The sequence below is a fragment of the Squalius cephalus genome, assembly GCF_949319135.1.
Source record: "Squalius cephalus genome assembly, chromosome: 10".
NCBI lineage: Eukaryota > Metazoa > Chordata > Actinopteri > Cypriniformes > Leuciscidae > Squalius > Squalius cephalus.
The window spans coordinates 14,074,688-14,092,693 of NC_137131.1; the positions used below are offsets into that span (position 1 = coordinate 14,074,688).

The window sequence follows — 18,006 nt, forward strand, 5'->3', positions numbered from 1 at the left end:
TCAGGGATGTGACGCACGCTTTTCCCCGGAAGTCATTCGTCCGTGTTTCTCCATGGCATATTAGCGTATCGTTGATTCGTTTGTTCGTTTACAATTTTAAGCCACCATGGCAAATAGAACGGTAAAAGATGCCAATAGTATACATGGAACAAATCCCCAGTATCTTGTCGAGAAGATTATACGGACACGTATATATGAGTCTAAGTACTGGAAAGAGGAATGCTTTGGACTTACAGGTGAGACAAGTGTGCCGGACTGCATACTGTATTTGTTAATGTGGCATCGCAAACAACAGTAACGCAGTTATGTACCTTAACTACAAAATTACCCCGAAGTGAGCCTACTTACTGACTTCCTCTTCCTATTTATTATTATATTATATTATATTTCATTATATTTTGAAGCTGACGTGTTTACTGTTGGCAGCAACAGTAATGTGACTTGAGAATAAGGAATTCATACAGCCGTAGAAGTGATTAACTTATCTTATTGTATGATTATTATCCCTATAAAGCCTGACATATAAATTATAGTCAAATGACTAGTCAGAGATTGAACAGTTCATTAAAAATAAGTTTGCATAAGACTTTATTTAAACATACATTTTATTGAGAGGGCCAAACTGAGCAAAAACATACAATTTGGTGCAGATGTTGTTATTTATATGGCCAAAATGTAAGATTAAATTCTGAAATACTGTAATGTTTATCAATTTGATGTTTATTTTAATAGTATAGCTGACTGCTTACATGAAATGCATACACACACTATTGGCCGGTTTCACAGACATGGCTTAACTAAAAGAAACTTGCTCCTACATATCTTAAAATATGTCAGTGCCATTGTTTTGTCTGAAGATTGACACCAGTAAGTTTTTTTTTTTTTTTTTTTTTTTTTTTACTAAGGTACATTTATAAAAGCTACTTAAATGTCCTAATTGAATTCAGGCCTAATCCTGGTTTAAGCCTTGTCTGTGAAACTAGACCCATATCTCCCAATAATATGTCTCAGTAAGATGATTCATAATAATAAATTTGTTTTATGATAAAAGCTCTGTAGTTTGTAGAAGGTTGTGTACAAGAAATGTTCCTCAAAAGTCTGTTGTATCATATTTGATACCTACATTTTAACATGATTTTTCAAAAAAAAATGATGTATGGATAATCAAGTGAACCCAAGTTACTTCAGTCCAGTAAATGTTCATCTTGAAATATTACTAACAATATTAAAAAGTTATTCTTATGTTTACTTTATAAAATCATGAAAGATTTCACAGCAAAAAAACGTGTACCAACCTGTAGGTGGACATTTTTAGAATTATACTAAAAGGTCTTTTACTTCCTAAAAAGTATGAACTGTCAATTAGAGGGAAGAAGGCAATTACAAGATTGTGTACAGCAATTTTTACAGCATAGTTGTGATCATCATACTGAAAATTTAGAGGCCTTAATAGTTGTATTAAATATGATTAAGTATCATGTATTGGGTTATGATCTGTTATATAGCATTTACCTGATATATTTCCATATGAATGGTTTTATGGAATTAATGTTCCAAGCACCATTTTTAATTGTCCCTGTTATTGCCCCTCTTTAAAATGTAGCTGAGCTTGTCGTGGACAAAGCAATGGAGCTAAAGTTTGTTGGTGGTGTATACGGAGGAAACATCAAGCCTACTCCGTTCTTATGTCTGACACTAAAGATGCTGCAGATTCAGCCTGAAAAGGACATCATTGTGGAATTCATCAAGAATGAGGACTTCAAGTTAGTGTGCAGTTTACTACTCTTATCTGTATTAATTGCCATTTACACTTTTTGCATTACTGTACTGCTTTTTTCCCCTCTCCAGGTATGTCCGTTTGCTTGGAGCGATGTATATGCGCCTGACTGGAACTTCTGTGGATTGCTACAAGTATTTAGAACCATTATACAATGACTACAGAAAAATCAAAAGCCAGAATAGAAATGGAGGTGATTAATTTACTTTATAGATACATTTCAATATTCATTAGGTAAATGCATTGAAAGTTTCTTCCTTGCAGAAAAAAAATGCAAATAATGTTTCTTCTTTACATAGAGTTTGAGTTGATGCATGTCGATGAGTTCATAGATGAGCTTCTTCATGCAGAGCGGATGTGTGACATCATCCTTCCAAGACTTCAGGTTGGTTGTACTTGTTACATGTAGTGCCAGTCGTGGTCAAAAGTTTACATTCACCTTTCAGAATCTGCAAGATGTTAATTATTTTAACAAAATAAAAGGGATCATGCAAATTGCATGTTATTTTTAACTTAAATAAGATATATTACATTAAATATGTTTACATATAGTCCACAAGACAAAATAAAAGTTGAATTTATAAAAAGGACCCCATTCAAAATAGGGTTTAAACTGAAGTTTTGTAACCGACTAGTCTAAAAGTAAGAAACCCTTTAAAGACGTGTGTATATGATCCATTTGAAACAATCTGTGAATTAAACAGTCAAATCCCATAATAAATGCTGCTAAACGCCGCACACTTGGCGAATAAAGCTCATTCTGATCCTGATTCTGAAGCTCAGCAATTTTCTTTCGGAGTTTAAGTGAATACGCGATGGGCATTCGCTTGCTTTCGGCTATCACACCTACGTGCATATTCTGATTATGGTTACACGTGACTTTAGTGGAATTATGCCAGTTTTACATGGCACAGACAGCTTACATAAATCTTTTCCATTTTATTACTAATTCAAAATACTCCTGCACCTCGTTTGTCTTTTGAGCAGTCATTTCTGTGATTAACACGAAAAAAAACCGCATGGGATCTAAGGTAAACGAAAAAGATTAGGCCCTACCTCTCAAGGTATTATTTTCACTTCAGACTCTACATGTTTCAGTTAGCATGTTAAAAGGTAAAGTTTATGGCAGTACAATTAGACAAAGACGAGACAAGTATGGGATGTTTGGAAGGGTTGCTAGGAGAACCTAAAAATGAGAACCTCTTCTCTCTAAAAAGAACATGGCAGCACTGCTTAGGTTTGCAAAGTTGCATCTGAACAAACCACAAGACTTCTGGAACCAAAGTAAAGATGTTTGGCCATAATGCACAGCGCCACGTTTGGCGAAAACCAAACACAGCATATCAGCACAATCATACCATCTGTCAAGCACGTTGGTGGAGGGGTGATGATTTGGGCTTGTTTTGCAGCCACAGGACCTGGGCATCTTGCAGTCATTGAGTCGACTATAAACTCCTCTGTGTACCAAAGTATTCTAGAGTCAAATGTGAGGCCATCTGTCCGACAGCTAAAGCTTGGGCGAAAATGGGTCATGCAGCAGGACAATGATCCCAAGCACACCAGCAAATCTACAACAGAATGGCTGAAAAAGAAAAGAATCAAGGTGTTGCATTGACCCAGTCAGAGTCCAAACCTCAACTCGATTGAAATGCTGTGGCGGGACCTTAAAGCCGGTCACACACCGGACGCGCAGCTCAGCGCCGAGCCGCGCCACGTCTAGGACAACTGTCACCTGAAAATCCAATAACATCAGCAATTTTCTGATTTCTGTAAATAAATATAAAACTAAATGTATATTGCAGCACAGGGTTAAGTCCATATATACATTAACTACGATTTGATACACATAAATGTAAATTTAATATAAAACTATGTAAATGGCGCTCTGTGGCACGGCAGGATTTTGAACACGGTCCTGAGCCGTTGCTGGGCGCCGCGGACAGACGGCGAAAGGCGCCGCCGGTGTGTGTACTCTCATAGAGAATAATGTGTTCGAATTTAAAAACCGTGGCGCGGCGCGGCGCTGAGCTGCTCGTCCGGTGTGCGACCCGCTTAAGAGAGCTGTGCATAAACAAATGCCCACAAACCTCAATGAGCTGAAGCAATGTTGTAAAGAAGAGTGGGCCAAAATCCCTCCACAACGATGGGAGAGATTGATAGTCATATAGAAAATGATAACTAAAGTTATTGCTGCTAAAAGTGTCTCTACAAGCTATAAAATCATGGGTGTACTCAGTTTGTCACACATGGCTTCTTCATTTTGGCTTTATTTTTGTTAAATAATGAAAAGGTGTGACGTCAATGTTGTTGTTCATTGGAGGTTGTATTTCCCTCATTTTAAGACTTGTTAAATACCTGATGATTTTTTTTATTATGTCCTGATACATAAAACCATAGAATTCAAAAGGGTGTACTTTCACATGTACACCCTATTTTATTTGTGTTGTTATTTGGAGTAATGTGAATTTAAGAGGAAGTATACTGAGTCAAATATGTCATAAAATAATGCGTCCACATGTTCATTTGTTTTTTCTTCACAGAAGAGACAGGTTTTGGAGGAAGCTGAGCTACTGGATACTCGTATTAGTGCCCTGGAAGAAGACCTGGATGAGGTGGAGACCAGTGAAGAGGAGGATGATGAAGAAGAGAAGGTAAAAGGGAACTCACAATGTCTGACAATAACTGATTATATCTTGTGAATATATAATTGTTCTACAACCTCTCGTGTCCTGCAGCCAGAGAGAGTGCAGACACCAGAGCCACACAGAAGAAGTTACAGAGATATGGACCGGCCACGCAGGTCTCCATCTCCACGCTACAGACGCAGCCGCTCACCCAGAAGGTTAGTGATGGTGCTTATTGTCATTTACATGCAGTCATTATTTCAGGTTGATAATATTCATAACTGAGACATAACTGAACAGTTGAATAATTTGTGTTCTGATTGTCTTTTTCTAGACGGAGCAGATCACCTAAAAGACGAAGGTATGTAATGGAATTACAATTCAGATGTTGGCAATGTATTTTAGATTCATTATTGGTTTGGCACATTATTATAGGTGATTTATACAATTTAATACATTTGTTTGATTACTTTATATATCATTTATTCAGCCCATCACCCAGACGTGATCGCGACCGGGACCGGGACCGCCACCGCAAAAGCAAAAGCAAAAGTCCCCGTAGACACCGCAGCAGATCCAGGGACAGAAGGCATCGCTCCAAATCTCCAGGTACAGTCAAGCTGTTTTGAAGTATACAAAGAAAATAAGACACCACAATATGTTATTTAAAAATTATTTTTAGTAAATGGCAAAACTGATCATTAGGGAAATATTGGTCTATTTTTTTCAGGTCACCACAGAAGTCACCGGCATCGTAGTCACTCCAAGTCCCCAGAAAGGTAATGCTCAATTTAAATGGTTGTCTTCATTATTACTTTTTTGTTTTTCCTTGTTTTAATGCTGCATTTATCTCTTTGTGTTCTAGTCGGTCGAAGAAGAGTCACAAGAGAAGTCGAAGAGAAAAAGAGTGATCTCAGTTTTCTGTGTTCTTCAGTTTTTCTCTTTCTTTCTGTTTTTATATAATTTTTTTGTGCTTTGAATTATTTGGAGAAACAGCAATTTCTGCCGTAAATAGCTTGACCTTATTCTGTGTAAATCACCCAAGGCCAATTTAGTTTTCTGTGGTTTTTATGCTGTTTTATACTTTTAATTGAAATTGGCAACCATGAATGTTTTTTTTTTTCATTCTGAATTAACTGTACCATGTAAAATAAACATTTGATGTATTGTAATTTCAATTACTCCTGTTATAAAGACAACGATTGAAACTGTATACAAGAAAATTAGTTTTCATTGGTTATTAGTTTTGTATATAATTTCAGTCTCTGAATTTGGTGAATTGTCTGCAGGTACATTTGATTCTATTACTGAATTGAACACTTAGAGCAAAGAGAAGTCTGAACATAACCACTCATACTGTTTTAGTGCTTTGGGATTGGCAAAACTGCACCTAATTTCAGGGGGAGATGAAATGTGTATTTTCTTTTAAATATAAAATTGGGTAATCAGCTAAATAAAAGATAGGCAGAAGAGTACAAAGGGTAGTTGACGAAAGATTCACTTAGAATCACTTTCACATAGAAACACTTGAATGAGTTTTAGATTAATCATTTTTATATAACTAACATTACATGGGATTTTTTTCTCTCTATCATGTACTGTACATTTTAATTTGTATTATTGACACCTAAACTAGGAAAGGCAAAAATACAAATTTAAAGACTTTCTGTTTGTTGTTATGGAGACTTTTATTTTGACGGGTGTTTTTAGATGACAGCGAACAGGAAGTAAATTCATCAACGTTATGAGAAAATATTTTTAAAAAAATTGATCAACCTGGATAGCTTTATAGTGGAGACATTTTCTCATCCTATTCATACACAGTAAGTATCTGAACCAATAATATTTAAAAAACTATCCCTGACATTCCTTGTGATAAGCCACATGGGACTGGTTGACCTGCTTTTGCCGAGAGAAATGCAACATATTCAACGCGCTCTTCGTCTTGTCATTCGTTCTCACACGTTTTACTGTCGAAGAATGGTACGTTAACCAAAAGTCTAATGATTTACTGCACTAACTAGAAAATCCGGAGGAAACTGTTGTAGAATAATGACTGGGGTGTGCCAGTAATGAGTGAAATTGACATGAATCAAACACCCTTTATATAAAATGCAACTCAAACACATTCTTATTATTAATTGCCTAAAATTTGCAAACCCAAAGTATATGCTTTCCCCAAAATTGCAGTTCAGGGTGTTTTACAATATCCTGCTAGAGCTGCTGTGGAAGTCAGCTGACAAGTCAGCAGGATACACTTCCTTTCATTCTGATCCTGAATTTTGAGCATTACATAGCTAGCATTCATTCACCCTACGCCTTCTGCTGCCTTTCTGTGAGTGTTTAGGGTTTGGATTTAATTACTAGTACATTAAATCAAAAAGTTAGTATACTAAAGTCTATTCCATGCTTTCTTCTGTTTGAACACTGTTCATATTGTGTTCTTTGTTTTCTTTTCTCTGAAGGCACACAGGATGAGTATGAACGACTTTGCTGTCCTCAGCACTGGGCGAAAGATGCCTCTTGTGGGACTTGGGACATGGAAGAGTGAACCTGGACAGGTGAGTGTATTTAGTACATCAGCTCAACTGTAATCATGACAGAATTGGAATCTTTATGATGTTTTAAGGACGAGGGCGAGTTTACCAGGGCATACAGTTCATTGATGTATCATTATTTATATATATTAACTTTAATTTACATAAATTATTGTGTTTGATTTGAATGTAGAACTTCAATAAGCATTTTGTATGAATATGTTGTCATCTGCAGGTAAAACAGGCAGTCATTTGGGCTTTGCAATCTGGCTATCGACACATTGACTGTGCTCCCATTTATGCGAATGAGCCAGAGATCGGTGACGCTTTCCAGGAAATGATGGGGCCTGAAAAAGTAGGTCAACTAAGTTGAAAACATGTATGAAATATACCCACACTTACTATATATATAAAGGAATCATGTGTGCTTTACAACCTCTGTCCTCTTTCAAGGGAATCAGGCGAGAGGATGTATTTGTGACCTCCAAACTGTGGAACACCAAACACCACCCAGATGATGTGGAGCCATCTCTGTTAAAGACCTTGAAAGACCTGAAGCTGGAGTACCTGGACCTCTACCTCATCCATTGGCCATATGCCTTCCAGTAAGCCCTCGGTCGTGGTGTGTATATATACATATACAATAAACACACATTAAAGATGTGTGTTAATTTAATAAAAATTAAAGATGATAAAAAAATTATCACAAATTAATTCTTAAAAGAGATTGAAAGGGTGCAAGACTCTGTGAAAGTCTACCGTTGTCTTATCTAGGGTGTCTTGTTTATTGGCAATATAAACATGTGACATTTTCCTATCTCCTTTGGGGAATGAAATATAAAGTGCTCTTAAAGGGATAGGGAAAATTCCGTCATCATTTACACTCCCTCATGTTGTTCCAAACCTGTATGTCTTTCTTTCTTCTGTTTAACACAAAAGAAGATATTTTGAAGAAATCAGATTTCTATTGTAATGTGTGGTCTAAATATATAATGGAAATCAATGGGAACTGAAACTGTTTGAATGCCAGCATTCTTCAAAATATCTTCTTGTGTAAAATATCAAAATTTTTGGGTGGACTATCCCTTTAATGTCTTTTCTCAGATGCCAGTGTAGTGTTCCTCTTATTTTTGTCCAGACGAGGTGATACCTCTTTTCCTAGGAAGGAGGATGGGACTTTGCTGTATGATGATATAGACTACAAGCTTACATGGGCTGCTATGGAAAAGCTTGTGGGAAAGGGGCTTGTCAGGGCCATTGGGCTCTCGAACTTCAACAGCAGGCAGATTGATGACGTCTTAGCAGTTGCAAGCATCAAACCCACCGTTTTACAGGTCAGAAGAAAATGTGATGTCCTAATTTATTTGGTCTATCATATCAGTTGGTAGAGTAACAATAGTGTTTTGCAGGTGGAGTCCCATCCATACCTTGCCCAGGTTGAGCTGTTGGCTCACTGTCGGGATCGGGGATTGGTGATGACTGCCTACAGTCCGCTAGGATCTCCTGACCGAGCCTGGAAGCATCCAGAGGAACCTGTGCTGTTGGAGGAACCAGCCATTGCTGCGCTAGCCAAGAAATACAACAAGACTCCTGCGCAAATTATCATCAGGTAAAATCATGTGTTTGCACTAGTTGCCATATTTCATATTTCTTGACTGAATATTGCATAGTATTTCTTCATTGTTATTTTGGCAGATGGCAAACTCAACGAGGAGTTGTGACTATCCCAAAGAGCATTACACAGTCTCGGATCAAAGAGAATATCCAGGTTTCTGCAAGTTTTTCTTGATTTTTCCACCTCTTTGTTTATGACCTTGTATTGTAACAATGCACTGCTCTGCTAATTTACAGGTCTTTGATTTTACTCTTGAACCTGAGGAAATTAGTCAAGTGACAGCATTGCACAGAGGCTGGCGTTACATTGTGCCAACCATTACTGTAAGTTATATTACTATAAAGCCAAAACATAGCACTACATTTTACAGTAACAAAAAGGTTACTTCAAAAGTAAATCTGATGCTGAATCTGCTGCATTTAAGACTACTCCAACACTATGTATGATTGTACATACTATGTATGCATCTGTTTTTAAATTGCATTAAGTGTTGTCGTGTCTTTTTACTTTTTGTAGGTTGATGATAAGCCTGTACCCCGAGACGGAGGACATCCTCACTACCCTTTTAATGACCCCTATTAATGCACTCTTCTGCAAGATTCTGTGCCTTGACACCAATGTCCATTCATTACTCTGTGTACATATAAACACAATAAAAAATTTTGTTACATACTGAAATATGTTTGTTTGTTTTTGCCAAGCATGGAATGGACATTTATGAACAAGGGCTTATTTTAGATGTATTCACAGGTCAGTTTTATGAAACCTGTCAAGAATATGTCTTGATTATTACCCCTAAAAAACTTAAACAACAAATTGCTATTTTGCATAATGAAAATAATGGGCCACACACAAACACTTGCACACACACACATATATATGCACCTTCAAGGCTAAATAGTCATTTAAGGTTATTAATTTCATTTTGACAATATTTGCATGACAATTAAGCATTCTCATTACCACAATGAAAAAACAAACCTATTTGTCATTACTGCTATGTGAAATCATTGCAAAAACATCATGGTAGTATTATATGAACCATCTTTATTTTATACTTTTATTGAGATTAAATGGAAATTAAAATAATAACAATAATACATTTAGACATCCAGACACATTATAATAAAAAGACTTTGTAAAGAAAGTTGTAACCATGACATAATGAAAAATAAAAATCTTATTAGATTGTAAAAAGGAAAGAGAAAAAAAAATATTTTGGTAAGGTCAGCTAAGTAAATTTGCTATATAATATATTAATATAATAATGGAATATATAATACTAATAAAATATACTATAAACTTATATTTCATTCGCAATAACACTAGGAACGTGCTTTAAGAAAGTGAACAGAGTCTATTTTAACTTCAAGTTGACCTTAACTGCGAAATATAACTCAAAGAATCTGGATAAAAATAGACTTTTCATTCATCTTGTCCAGTGCCTGTGGCTGTAGCGGCAGCGTAATACGGTTACTTGCCCTTTAAATTTATTCTCCCGCGTTTTTGTGACAGGAGGGTCGTAGTTCAGCGGAAGTACAGCTTGTATCCGTATTTAAAGGCGCCAACAAAGACTAATTCAGGAGCAGCTTCACAAACCTGCCATCTTCACATACATCATCCAATAGTACATTGCGGCGTAGTTTAACGCATTAAGATGCCCGAGGAAACAGCGTCTGCTTCAACTGCCGAAAGGTAAAATATCATGTTTAAATTAAGTGCGTTCTCAAACCAGGGAAGTAAACGGATAAGTTAAAGGAAGTCAAAGTGAGAGGTTTTGGCTGGTTTCGTTTGATAACAAAGCTGCAGCAGCTGCGTCCTTGTCAGGAAAAATGCCTCGCGCTCGTGCTTCAGTTCGCGTTTCTCCCGCACCCGGACATCGTCGCACGCGACGGGATGGCATCACCGTTGATTTCCCGTCGCCGTGTTGTGTTTGGCTGCTTTCTGATGGCGGGAGAAGGATTAATATGAACGGTTAGCTTGTTTATACTCCATAAATGAGGAAACTCCCGCTTTGTTCACGGCCCGTCAGTGAGCTTGGCGCTGCAATGAAATGGCTGCACACGCGCTGAAGTCCAGCGTTAAGTTTAAAAGGTGGCGGTAACGACAAGTAACACTTTAAATTACCCACTTTGGTTATTATACTGACATTAAACGGTGACGTTAAATGTCATTCATGTCCGCGTGTAGATGTTTGCTCTCTGTCGATTAATACAAGTCGTAGCATCGCGCTAACTTTGGTTCTCCTGCTCCTCCACAGTCCACACGTGAACTTTTTTTTTTTTTTTTCTTTTTTTTTTTTTCCTCTCCAACAAACTTTGGAGTTTTACTCCCGTTAGAAATCATCTTAAGACGCAACAGTACTAATTTATTTATTGTATGACCCTTTTTATATTGTTTGTCTTTGCAGTATGGGGGTGAAACCTTGCTCCTCAAGCGCTGCCGACAGGTGAGTTGGTATCTGGAATTATTCATTTTATTAAATGCTCATTTCAATAAAGTAACTATTGAGGTTCGTTACACACACACATTTGTGAACTTTGCAGCTCCGTCGATGTTACTGAGGAAGCAAAGAAGCTGATTGGCACAGGCAACCGGCACTTAGTGATGGGTGATGTTGTGTCGGCAGTCAGTGTCTTCCAGGAGGCTTGTGCCATGCTGTGAGTAGTGAATGGAGATAAAACCTGTATTATGGATAGAGAATGTCATCTGTGCAGCGTATGCCAGATACTAATTAATATTACAATTATGTTGTGTACATTTTCATCCCCCCCATTAAGAGCTGAGAAGTATGGAGACACTGCAGATGAATGCGGGGAAGCTTTTTTCTTGTGTGGAAAGGCCCTTCTGGAGCTTGCCAGGTATCTGAATTAATTGGCATGTAATGGGTTCTTTTTAAACTTACTTTTGCTAACGTTAATAACTCTTTCTAGGATGGAGAATACTGTGCTCGGTAATGCTTTAGAGGGAGTCCCAGAAGAATCCTCTGAAGAGGGCGAGAAACACAATGACTCTAAGATTGAAAGTGCTGACAACTTGGATGGTTTGTATTTAAAGAGCTTTGTTTGTTGGTTAAAACTGATCACTTTGTTTTGGTTTTTTTTCATACATGCTCGAGGCTAGACATCACATCTGCTAAAAAGATGTTTCCAAAAAACCTCCAAATGGACTTGTCAATTTTCTGCTCAAGCCAGCATATATTGAAAGAATAAAGCACATTTGAAAATTTTATTCCAATCAAAGTGTATGTTCACTGTAACCTAGAAATTTCCCTCCATTTGTTACTATGATTCAGAGAAAACCAGAGATGAGCTTCGAGCACAGGTTTATGATGCCATGTCAGAGGACAACAAAACTCAGTCAGAGGTAGAAACAGAGGCAGGGGAAGGTGAGCAGAAGAATCAAGAAGATCAGGAGAAGGAAGTTGTAGTGCCAAAGGAAGTGGATGCAGCATCATCTAAATCTGAAAAACCAGCTGGACATGTTGAAAAACCTGCTGAAAAGGAGAAACTAGCTGAAGACCAGACAAAACCTGCTGAAAAGGAGAAACTAGCTGAAGACCAGGCAAAACCTGCTGAAAAGGAGAAACTAGCTGAAGACCAGACAAAACCTGCTGAAAAGGAGAAACTAGCTGAAGACCAGACAAAACCTGCTGAAAAGGAGAAACTAGCTGAAGACCAGGCAAAACCTGCTGAAAAGGAGAAACTAGCTGAAGACCAGGCAAAACCTGCTGAAAAGGAGAAACTAGCTGAAGACCAGGCAAAACCTGCTGAAAAGGAGAAACTAGCTGAAGACCAGGCAAAACCTGCTGAAAAGGAGAAACCAGCTGAAGACGAGGCAAAGACTGCTGAAAAGGAGAAACTAGCTGAAGACGAGGCAAAACCTGCTGAAAATGAGGAACCTGCTGATAACGATGTTAAGTCAAATGGTGCTGATGAAGGTGCTTCTAAAAAGGAAGATATCACTGTGTCAAACATGGTAACCGAAAAGGCTAAAAATGATGAAGAGGAGAAAAATGGAAATGAAGATACTGAAGAACCCATGGAAGAGGATGGTGGAGGTAGTGAAGTGTGGTAGTCTGGGGAGCACAAGATTTTCGTATTTAAGGACTTTTTCACCTGGTGTATCTACTTCTAAATGCTAGTGGATCCACAGAATATTTAGATTAAGCTGCAGCACTTCTGATGGTGTGCATGGTGATGGGCATCACATTAAATCATTGGTGGGGAGTTAACGTATTTTTGTTTCAGATGACGACGACGATGATGACGATGAGGATGCCGAGGGTGATACAAAGGATAAGGTTTGTTATTTTTATAAATTATCCCTTTCCACCCTTCATTGATTTAGTGGCTTATTTGTGTCCTTGTGTTTTTAGGAAAGTGAGGAGGATGAAGTTGGCAACCTGCAGTTAGCCTGGGAGATGCTTGAGGTCGCAAAGGTGATTTATAAAAGGTATGACTGTACCTCTAGTGATTGACTGCACTTGATCAAACTCCTTTCAAAACACTTTTTTTTTTTATTCTGTTTGTAGAAAAGACTGCAAAGAAGATCAACTAATGGCAGCACAAATTTACCTGAAACTTGGAGAAGTTGGAGCTGAATCAGGTGTGTATGTAGAGACAGTAGCTGACAGTATTTAAGGACCCTTTTGGATTCCACAAGCCACCATTTAAAATCGAAAAATTACACTTCATCTCTCCACTTTGATTCATGTAGGTAACTACAGCCAGGCTCTGGAGGACTTCAATGAGTGTTTAACCTTGCAGCTGAAACACCTTCCCTCTCATAGTCGTCTTTTGGCTGAGACTCATTACCAGTTGGGCACAACTTACAGTTACACAGCCCAGTACAGCCAAGCCATCGAGCACTTCTCCAAATCTATCAAAGTCATCGAGAGCCGTCTTGGTAGGAACGTTTTTACAGTGGGCTTTTGCTGGTTCTCATTCCTTTTAACTGAAGGTCTGCTTGCTGATAACATGTTGCCATGAACAAGCACGGTGCACTTAATTGATTTCCACATCCCTGTTCCTCCAGCTATGCTTCAGGAAGTGATAGACAAGGCAGAAGGTGCAGAGGCAGCAAAGGAGGAGAAGACCGAGCTTGATGAGTTGAAACAGTTACTACCAGAAATTACTGAGAAGATTGAAGATGCTAAGGAGGGCCAGAGGACTGCTCCTATGGCTTCTGAGGCAATCCATCAGACCCTTGTGAGTTGCTTCATGCACTTGCGCTATTGCCCTAATGCATATTTTTCAATGGCTGATTCATTTCTGAATTCAATATCGGGTTGTATTCTTTGCCCAGTCCTGATAATTTAACTTGTCCTATAATCAATATGATACTGATATAGCATGCATCCCTAGTGTTGCTCTTAGTATGAAGAAAAAAAAAAAAAAAAAAATCAAGCGGAGATGCTGTAAAATGGCTAAAGTTAAGAGGCTCCGTAAAGTTTGGAACTTGTTTGTTACAGGCAGGAGCATCCACTTCATCTGCTTTCCCAGCTGCAAATGGTGACCCGTCTTCGTCTACCGTTAGTCAGGTGTGTTGATGCTTTGTGTACCTCCTGTGCATGGGTATTTAGACATAACCTACTGTTTATGTGAACCTTGTGAATTAGAGCAATAAGACTCAAAAGAAATTAGTCCATTAACTAGGTGCTGTTTAGCAGGCTTTTAAGTGCCTGTGCTCTTCGGGCATTTTAATTGTCCACGATCAAAATTCTTGATCTCCCACACCCCTACGGCTGATTGAGTGTGAATTCTGTTAAAAAAAAAAGATTTGGGTTATGCCTTTTGCTTTAATTCTGTCTTGAGTAAACTACTTTTTCCTGTACCTGAGCCACAGGTGTCAGAACAGTGGGATGTGGCAGTTTTGTTTTTCTTGAGGAATGCAGTATGCTGTTCAGGTGGCAAATTAAATTGGATGTTGAAACTCTTATCTGTGCAAGTTATCAAACTCTTACACTCGTTGCAAGTTACTTTTTTTATTTTGAAAAGCCCAGACGCAGACATTTTTCCAAAATATTCCTATTCAGTGAATAATCACTCATGTGATGTACCTTTTTTTTTTTTTTTTATTATTTTTTTTTTTCTCTTTTTCCCAACGCATGCCTGACAAACTATATTTTGTACAATTTCCTTTGTTTTGGCATGCATTTAGTGCATTTACAGACATGCAACTCATTGCCTTCATATGCAGTTAAACCATCAGAATCACCTTTTTCATGCTGTTGCCGGTGGCATGATAAATCTCTAATTTATAACTGTATACTATGCTGTACCCACATTGGACCATATAGGGGGTGATTTCAGGTACATATACATGCTTATGATGTAAGAAATTTGATATCAAGATTTTAAAGATATGGTTTTCTTAGTGCTGGCAAATTAAAAGCTGATTTAAACTCTTATCGGCCAGTGCTTATAACTTAATTGCCAAATATTGGCTGATATATCAGACGACCACCAAAATTACGCACCCTTAAAATGCCTGTTTTATTTCAGATTCCTGTGAAGCCAGCTGATGGTGCGTCTTCGTCAAAATCTGCATCTGATATTTCTCACCTTATCCGCAAAAAGGTTAGTATCCATCCACTGCAATTTGCTTCTACCTTTTGCAGTAGAGGTGGATAAACTAGCACGATTAAAGTGCATTAACTGGATTGCATGAGTAGTCTGCCCTTGAAGGAGCATCTGCTTTGCTACCTTCCCTTTGCTGATTTCAATTAAGCATGTTGGATCATGAGCTGAATTTTCCAACTAGATGAGATTTGGTGTTGCTCGGTGTTTCTGTGGTGACTGTGCTTCAATATTGTGGCTTGGCATATTGTAGTTCTGGCATGGTTTTGAAGTGGCCATGTATGCTTGAGTAGCATGTAGAGAATAGCATGTAGAGAATAGGTGTTTGGCGCAAAAAAATAAAGTACGTGTTCTGTCCTGCTTTGTTCCTGCACAGAGGAAACCAGACGAGGAGAGTCCAAAAAAGGACAGTGATGCTAAAAAGACAAAACAGGAGACCTCAGTTAATGGCAGTGATGACTCCGCCCACAACGGCAATGGAGTCCAGGAGAAAATGGAGCAGGAGGCGAGTTGATAGGCTTGCTGTTTCATATAGAGCTGGTAAGTCCCGCCCCTTCCGTAAAACCCCGCTGGACCTCTAGGTTGAAAAATCGTCAATGCAAGTGAATGGGAGAAAATAATTATTTTCTGGTCCTGTTTGAATTGTGCCATGAATGTGAACATGTTGTCTGTGAATTTTTTATATAATCTTTCATGTTACGAGTTTGATAGTATATGGTATGATTCTTCGGCTAGCAGTTGTGGAAAAGACATAACGAGAAAGACTACATGTCGCCTATGTGACGTCACCCCATAAAGTTGACTTACCCGTGGTTTTCGCCAACCTCAACGATTTTGTCCTCTCCCTGAAAGAAGGCGGTGAAGTGCACCAAAGACACAGCCATGTTTAGCAGGATCCGTGAGCTAGTGTCCATGTGCGAATGGTGGTGACGTTTCAAACGCGTCGAAAGCAGCGAAGAGTTGTAGTCCACAAAGTCTAACCGTGTCAAACTTCTACCCGCTAAATTGTAGCATTCTTCACACGAAAGATTATATAAAAAATTCACAGACAACATATGTTCACATTCATGGCAAAATTCAAACGGGACCAGAATTTTCTCCCATTCACTTGCATTGATGATTTTTCAACCTAGAGGTCCAGCGGGGTTAGCGGAGGGGGCGGGACTTACCAGCTCTATAAGAGGGTCACAGGGCTTGACCATAAGGAATGTTCGATGGCCTGGGGGCCAGTGTGAAAGATGCTCTGGACAGTGGACAGAAACTGTCACTGCTGCGTCAAAGTTGATCATTTTCACACTTAAGTCTTGTCAATTTTTATATTAAGTGATTTTAAGCCATTCATACCTAAGACGCGAAAGAACTCTTCTATACTCACAATGTAATGGTTTGTCTGTGTGCATGTACAACGAATGCAAGTTCTCCTTTGCATCTTGTGCTCTGCTTTTGACTGCCTACTGTAGCATTAAGAGTCCGTGTAGGTTCAATGCAGTGAAGACTGTGCAGTGTTTGTTTGTACACTGATTACATACAATTTCTGTAGTAGGCTGTTTCTTACCTGTATACTACCTACCTGGAAAAACTTTAAAGCATCTCATTTTTATCTTTTGTGTTAATGTGCTATTGCTTGTTTTGATCTTAATGTTTTCTTTTAATTTGAGCATTTATATTTGGCTAGTTTTTTGCTGTGGTATCAAGATTGGAATTGTGATGTTTCTAAATCTAAAATGGAGTTGTAATCTTACGTAACAGAATACAAGTTACAAGAGTCAAAAACAAACTTCAGGACTCTTTCTTCTGGGTGCATATTTACTCATGGACACATACTAGTGAAGTCCTGTGTCTGAGGATGTTCAATTCTTTATCTTGCATTTAATTTGTTGGTTGGAGAATTGTCTTGGGTTTTAACTTTGAGCAACATCAATTTAGTGCCTAAACTTTTTTTTCTTTTTTTTTTTTTTCTCCTCCTAATGGTTTTTCTTTTCTCTTGTAGTCTGCCAATTCTTCCTCTGTGAAGACCTCAGCATGATGGACTTCCTCTGATTGACCTCTTACCTTCCAACCAGCAGAGCATGCCTGCATCATACTCCATGAACAACTTGTCTCTGTTCTGTAAATAACCTGTTTTCTTTGTCCAATTTTTGTATAATTGTAGTAAACTTTCAATAAAGGATATTTGCATATGTGAACATGTGGGCTCTTAATGCTTTACCCCCCCCCCCCCCCTCTATTTTTTTGTAAAGAATGTTCTGCTCTAAATACAACCAGTTCCAGTGGAATCGTAAATTAATTGGACTGAAAACTCCACAACAGCTAAATGATATTAGCTATAAGATGTGCTCTTTAAACTCAAGACTTAAGTTAAGTCTTCACATGCAGGGAGGGTTTGAAATTAACTTTTCTCTCACCATCTTTAAGTTACCAGCCATTCAGAACTTCTACCAGCCAAAACAAAAATAAACCAGATCAATCACAGCTTGGATTCTGAAATATTTGTGTTGCTTTCAATTTTACAACATGAATCACTGTTTGTGGATTCTATTAAAAAAAATTAAATATCTGTGACTTATTTCCATGAGTTTACTTGTACATATACAATAAAGACGCTAGGGTTTCTTGGACATGATGCATTTGAGAATGGGTTGGAAAAATGGCCTTTTAATGTCTCTTATACTGTAGGGCTCTGGCAGCTTGTTAACGGTCTTGCACTGTGGACATGTCATTCTGTACTTGCATTCTTAAGTTCAAGGCTACAGTCCAAAACAGTGAAACCATATGAAAAAGTTCACTTCAAGAATGAACAAAGTGGCATCAATGAGTTTGAATTAAGGTCTTTGAAAAAACAGCACAAAGAAAGAGTACGATCTATATTATT

At 38.1% G+C, this 18,006-nt stretch overlaps 3 protein-coding genes across 5 annotated transcripts; all 3 read left to right on the plus strand.

The window, feature by feature from the left end:
* Positions 1-26: 26 nt before the first annotated feature.
* On the plus strand, positions 27-6,068 carry prpf38a (pre-mRNA processing factor 38A). The gene is made up of 10 exons (XM_079884867.1): positions 27-236; positions 1,604-1,763; positions 1,849-1,970; positions 2,077-2,162; positions 4,318-4,428; positions 4,513-4,619; positions 4,736-4,762; positions 4,892-5,010; positions 5,132-5,180; positions 5,267-6,068. The coding sequence occupies exons 1-10, from the start codon at positions 107-109 to the stop codon at positions 5,310-5,312; spliced, it is 957 nt and encodes a 318-aa protein (XP_079740993.1). The 5' UTR covers positions 27-106; the 3' UTR covers positions 5,313-6,068.
* Positions 6,069-6,096: 28 nt separating this feature from the next.
* On the plus strand, positions 6,097-9,223 carry akr1a1b (aldo-keto reductase family 1, member A1b (aldehyde reductase)). 3 transcript variants are annotated; one of them, XM_079884897.1, is made up of 10 exons: positions 6,271-6,384; positions 6,620-6,736; positions 6,867-6,962; positions 7,174-7,293; positions 7,392-7,543; positions 8,077-8,272; positions 8,348-8,547; positions 8,634-8,706; positions 8,790-8,876; positions 9,070-9,223. In XM_079884897.1, exons 1-10 carry the CDS (start codon positions 6,286-6,288, stop codon positions 9,133-9,135), a joined length of 1,206 nt encoding a protein of 401 aa, XP_079741023.1. In that variant the 5' UTR covers positions 6,271-6,285; the 3' UTR covers positions 9,136-9,223. The 3 variants fall into 3 exon arrangements, with proteins under 3 accessions (XP_079741025.1, XP_079741024.1, XP_079741023.1); XM_079884899.1 differs by lacking the exons at positions 6,271-6,384; positions 6,620-6,736 and adding an exon at positions 6,097-6,224; XM_079884898.1 differs by lacking the exon at positions 6,620-6,736 and having other exon boundaries at positions 6,171-6,384.
* Positions 9,224-10,061: 838 nt separating this feature from the next.
* On the plus strand, positions 10,062-17,318 carry nasp (nuclear autoantigenic sperm protein (histone-binding)). Its single transcript, XM_079883566.1, has 15 exons — positions 10,062-10,248; positions 10,964-11,002; positions 11,100-11,213; positions 11,334-11,414; positions 11,487-11,596; positions 11,849-12,616; positions 12,804-12,856; positions 12,932-13,008; positions 13,088-13,161; positions 13,273-13,461; positions 13,591-13,763; positions 14,027-14,095; positions 15,060-15,134; positions 15,511-15,639; positions 17,125-17,318. The coding sequence occupies exons 1-15, from the start codon at positions 10,211-10,213 to the stop codon at positions 17,158-17,160; spliced, it is 2,025 nt and encodes a 674-aa protein (XP_079739692.1). The 5' UTR covers positions 10,062-10,210; the 3' UTR covers positions 17,161-17,318.
* The last annotated feature ends 688 nt before the right edge of the window (positions 17,319-18,006 follow it).

Excerpts from the sequence above, each read along its gene's own strand:
- nasp (XM_079883566.1), top strand. The coding sequence starts at position 10,211 with ATGCCCGAGGAAACAGCGTCTGCTTCAACTGCCGAAAG. Across the intron at positions 11,597-11,848 it reads AAGTGCTGACAACTTGGATG|AGAAAACCAGAGATGAGCTT; the intron begins GTTTGTATTTAA and ends ACTATGATTCAG. Across the intron at positions 13,764-14,026 it reads AGGCAATCCATCAGACCCTT|GCAGGAGCATCCACTTCATC; the intron begins GTGAGTTGCTTC and ends TGTTTGTTACAG.
- prpf38a (XM_079884867.1), top strand. The coding sequence starts at position 107 with ATGGCAAATAGAACGGTAAAAGATGCCAATAGTATACATGGAACAAAT. Across the intron at positions 2,163-4,317 it reads TCATCCTTCCAAGACTTCAG|AAGAGACAGGTTTTGGAGGA; the intron begins GTTGGTTGTACT and ends TTTTCTTCACAG. Across the intron at positions 4,429-4,512 it reads AGGATGATGAAGAAGAGAAG|CCAGAGAGAGTGCAGACACC; the intron begins GTAAAAGGGAAC and ends CGTGTCCTGCAG.
- akr1a1b (XM_079884897.1), top strand. The coding sequence starts at position 6,286 with ATGGGACTGGTTGACCTGCTTTTGCCGAGAGAAATGCAACATATTCAA. Across the intron at positions 6,963-7,173 it reads GGAAGAGTGAACCTGGACAG|GTAAAACAGGCAGTCATTTG; the intron begins GTGAGTGTATTT and ends TGTCATCTGCAG. Across the intron at positions 8,548-8,633 it reads CCTGCGCAAATTATCATCAG|ATGGCAAACTCAACGAGGAG; the intron begins GTAAAATCATGT and ends TTATTTTGGCAG.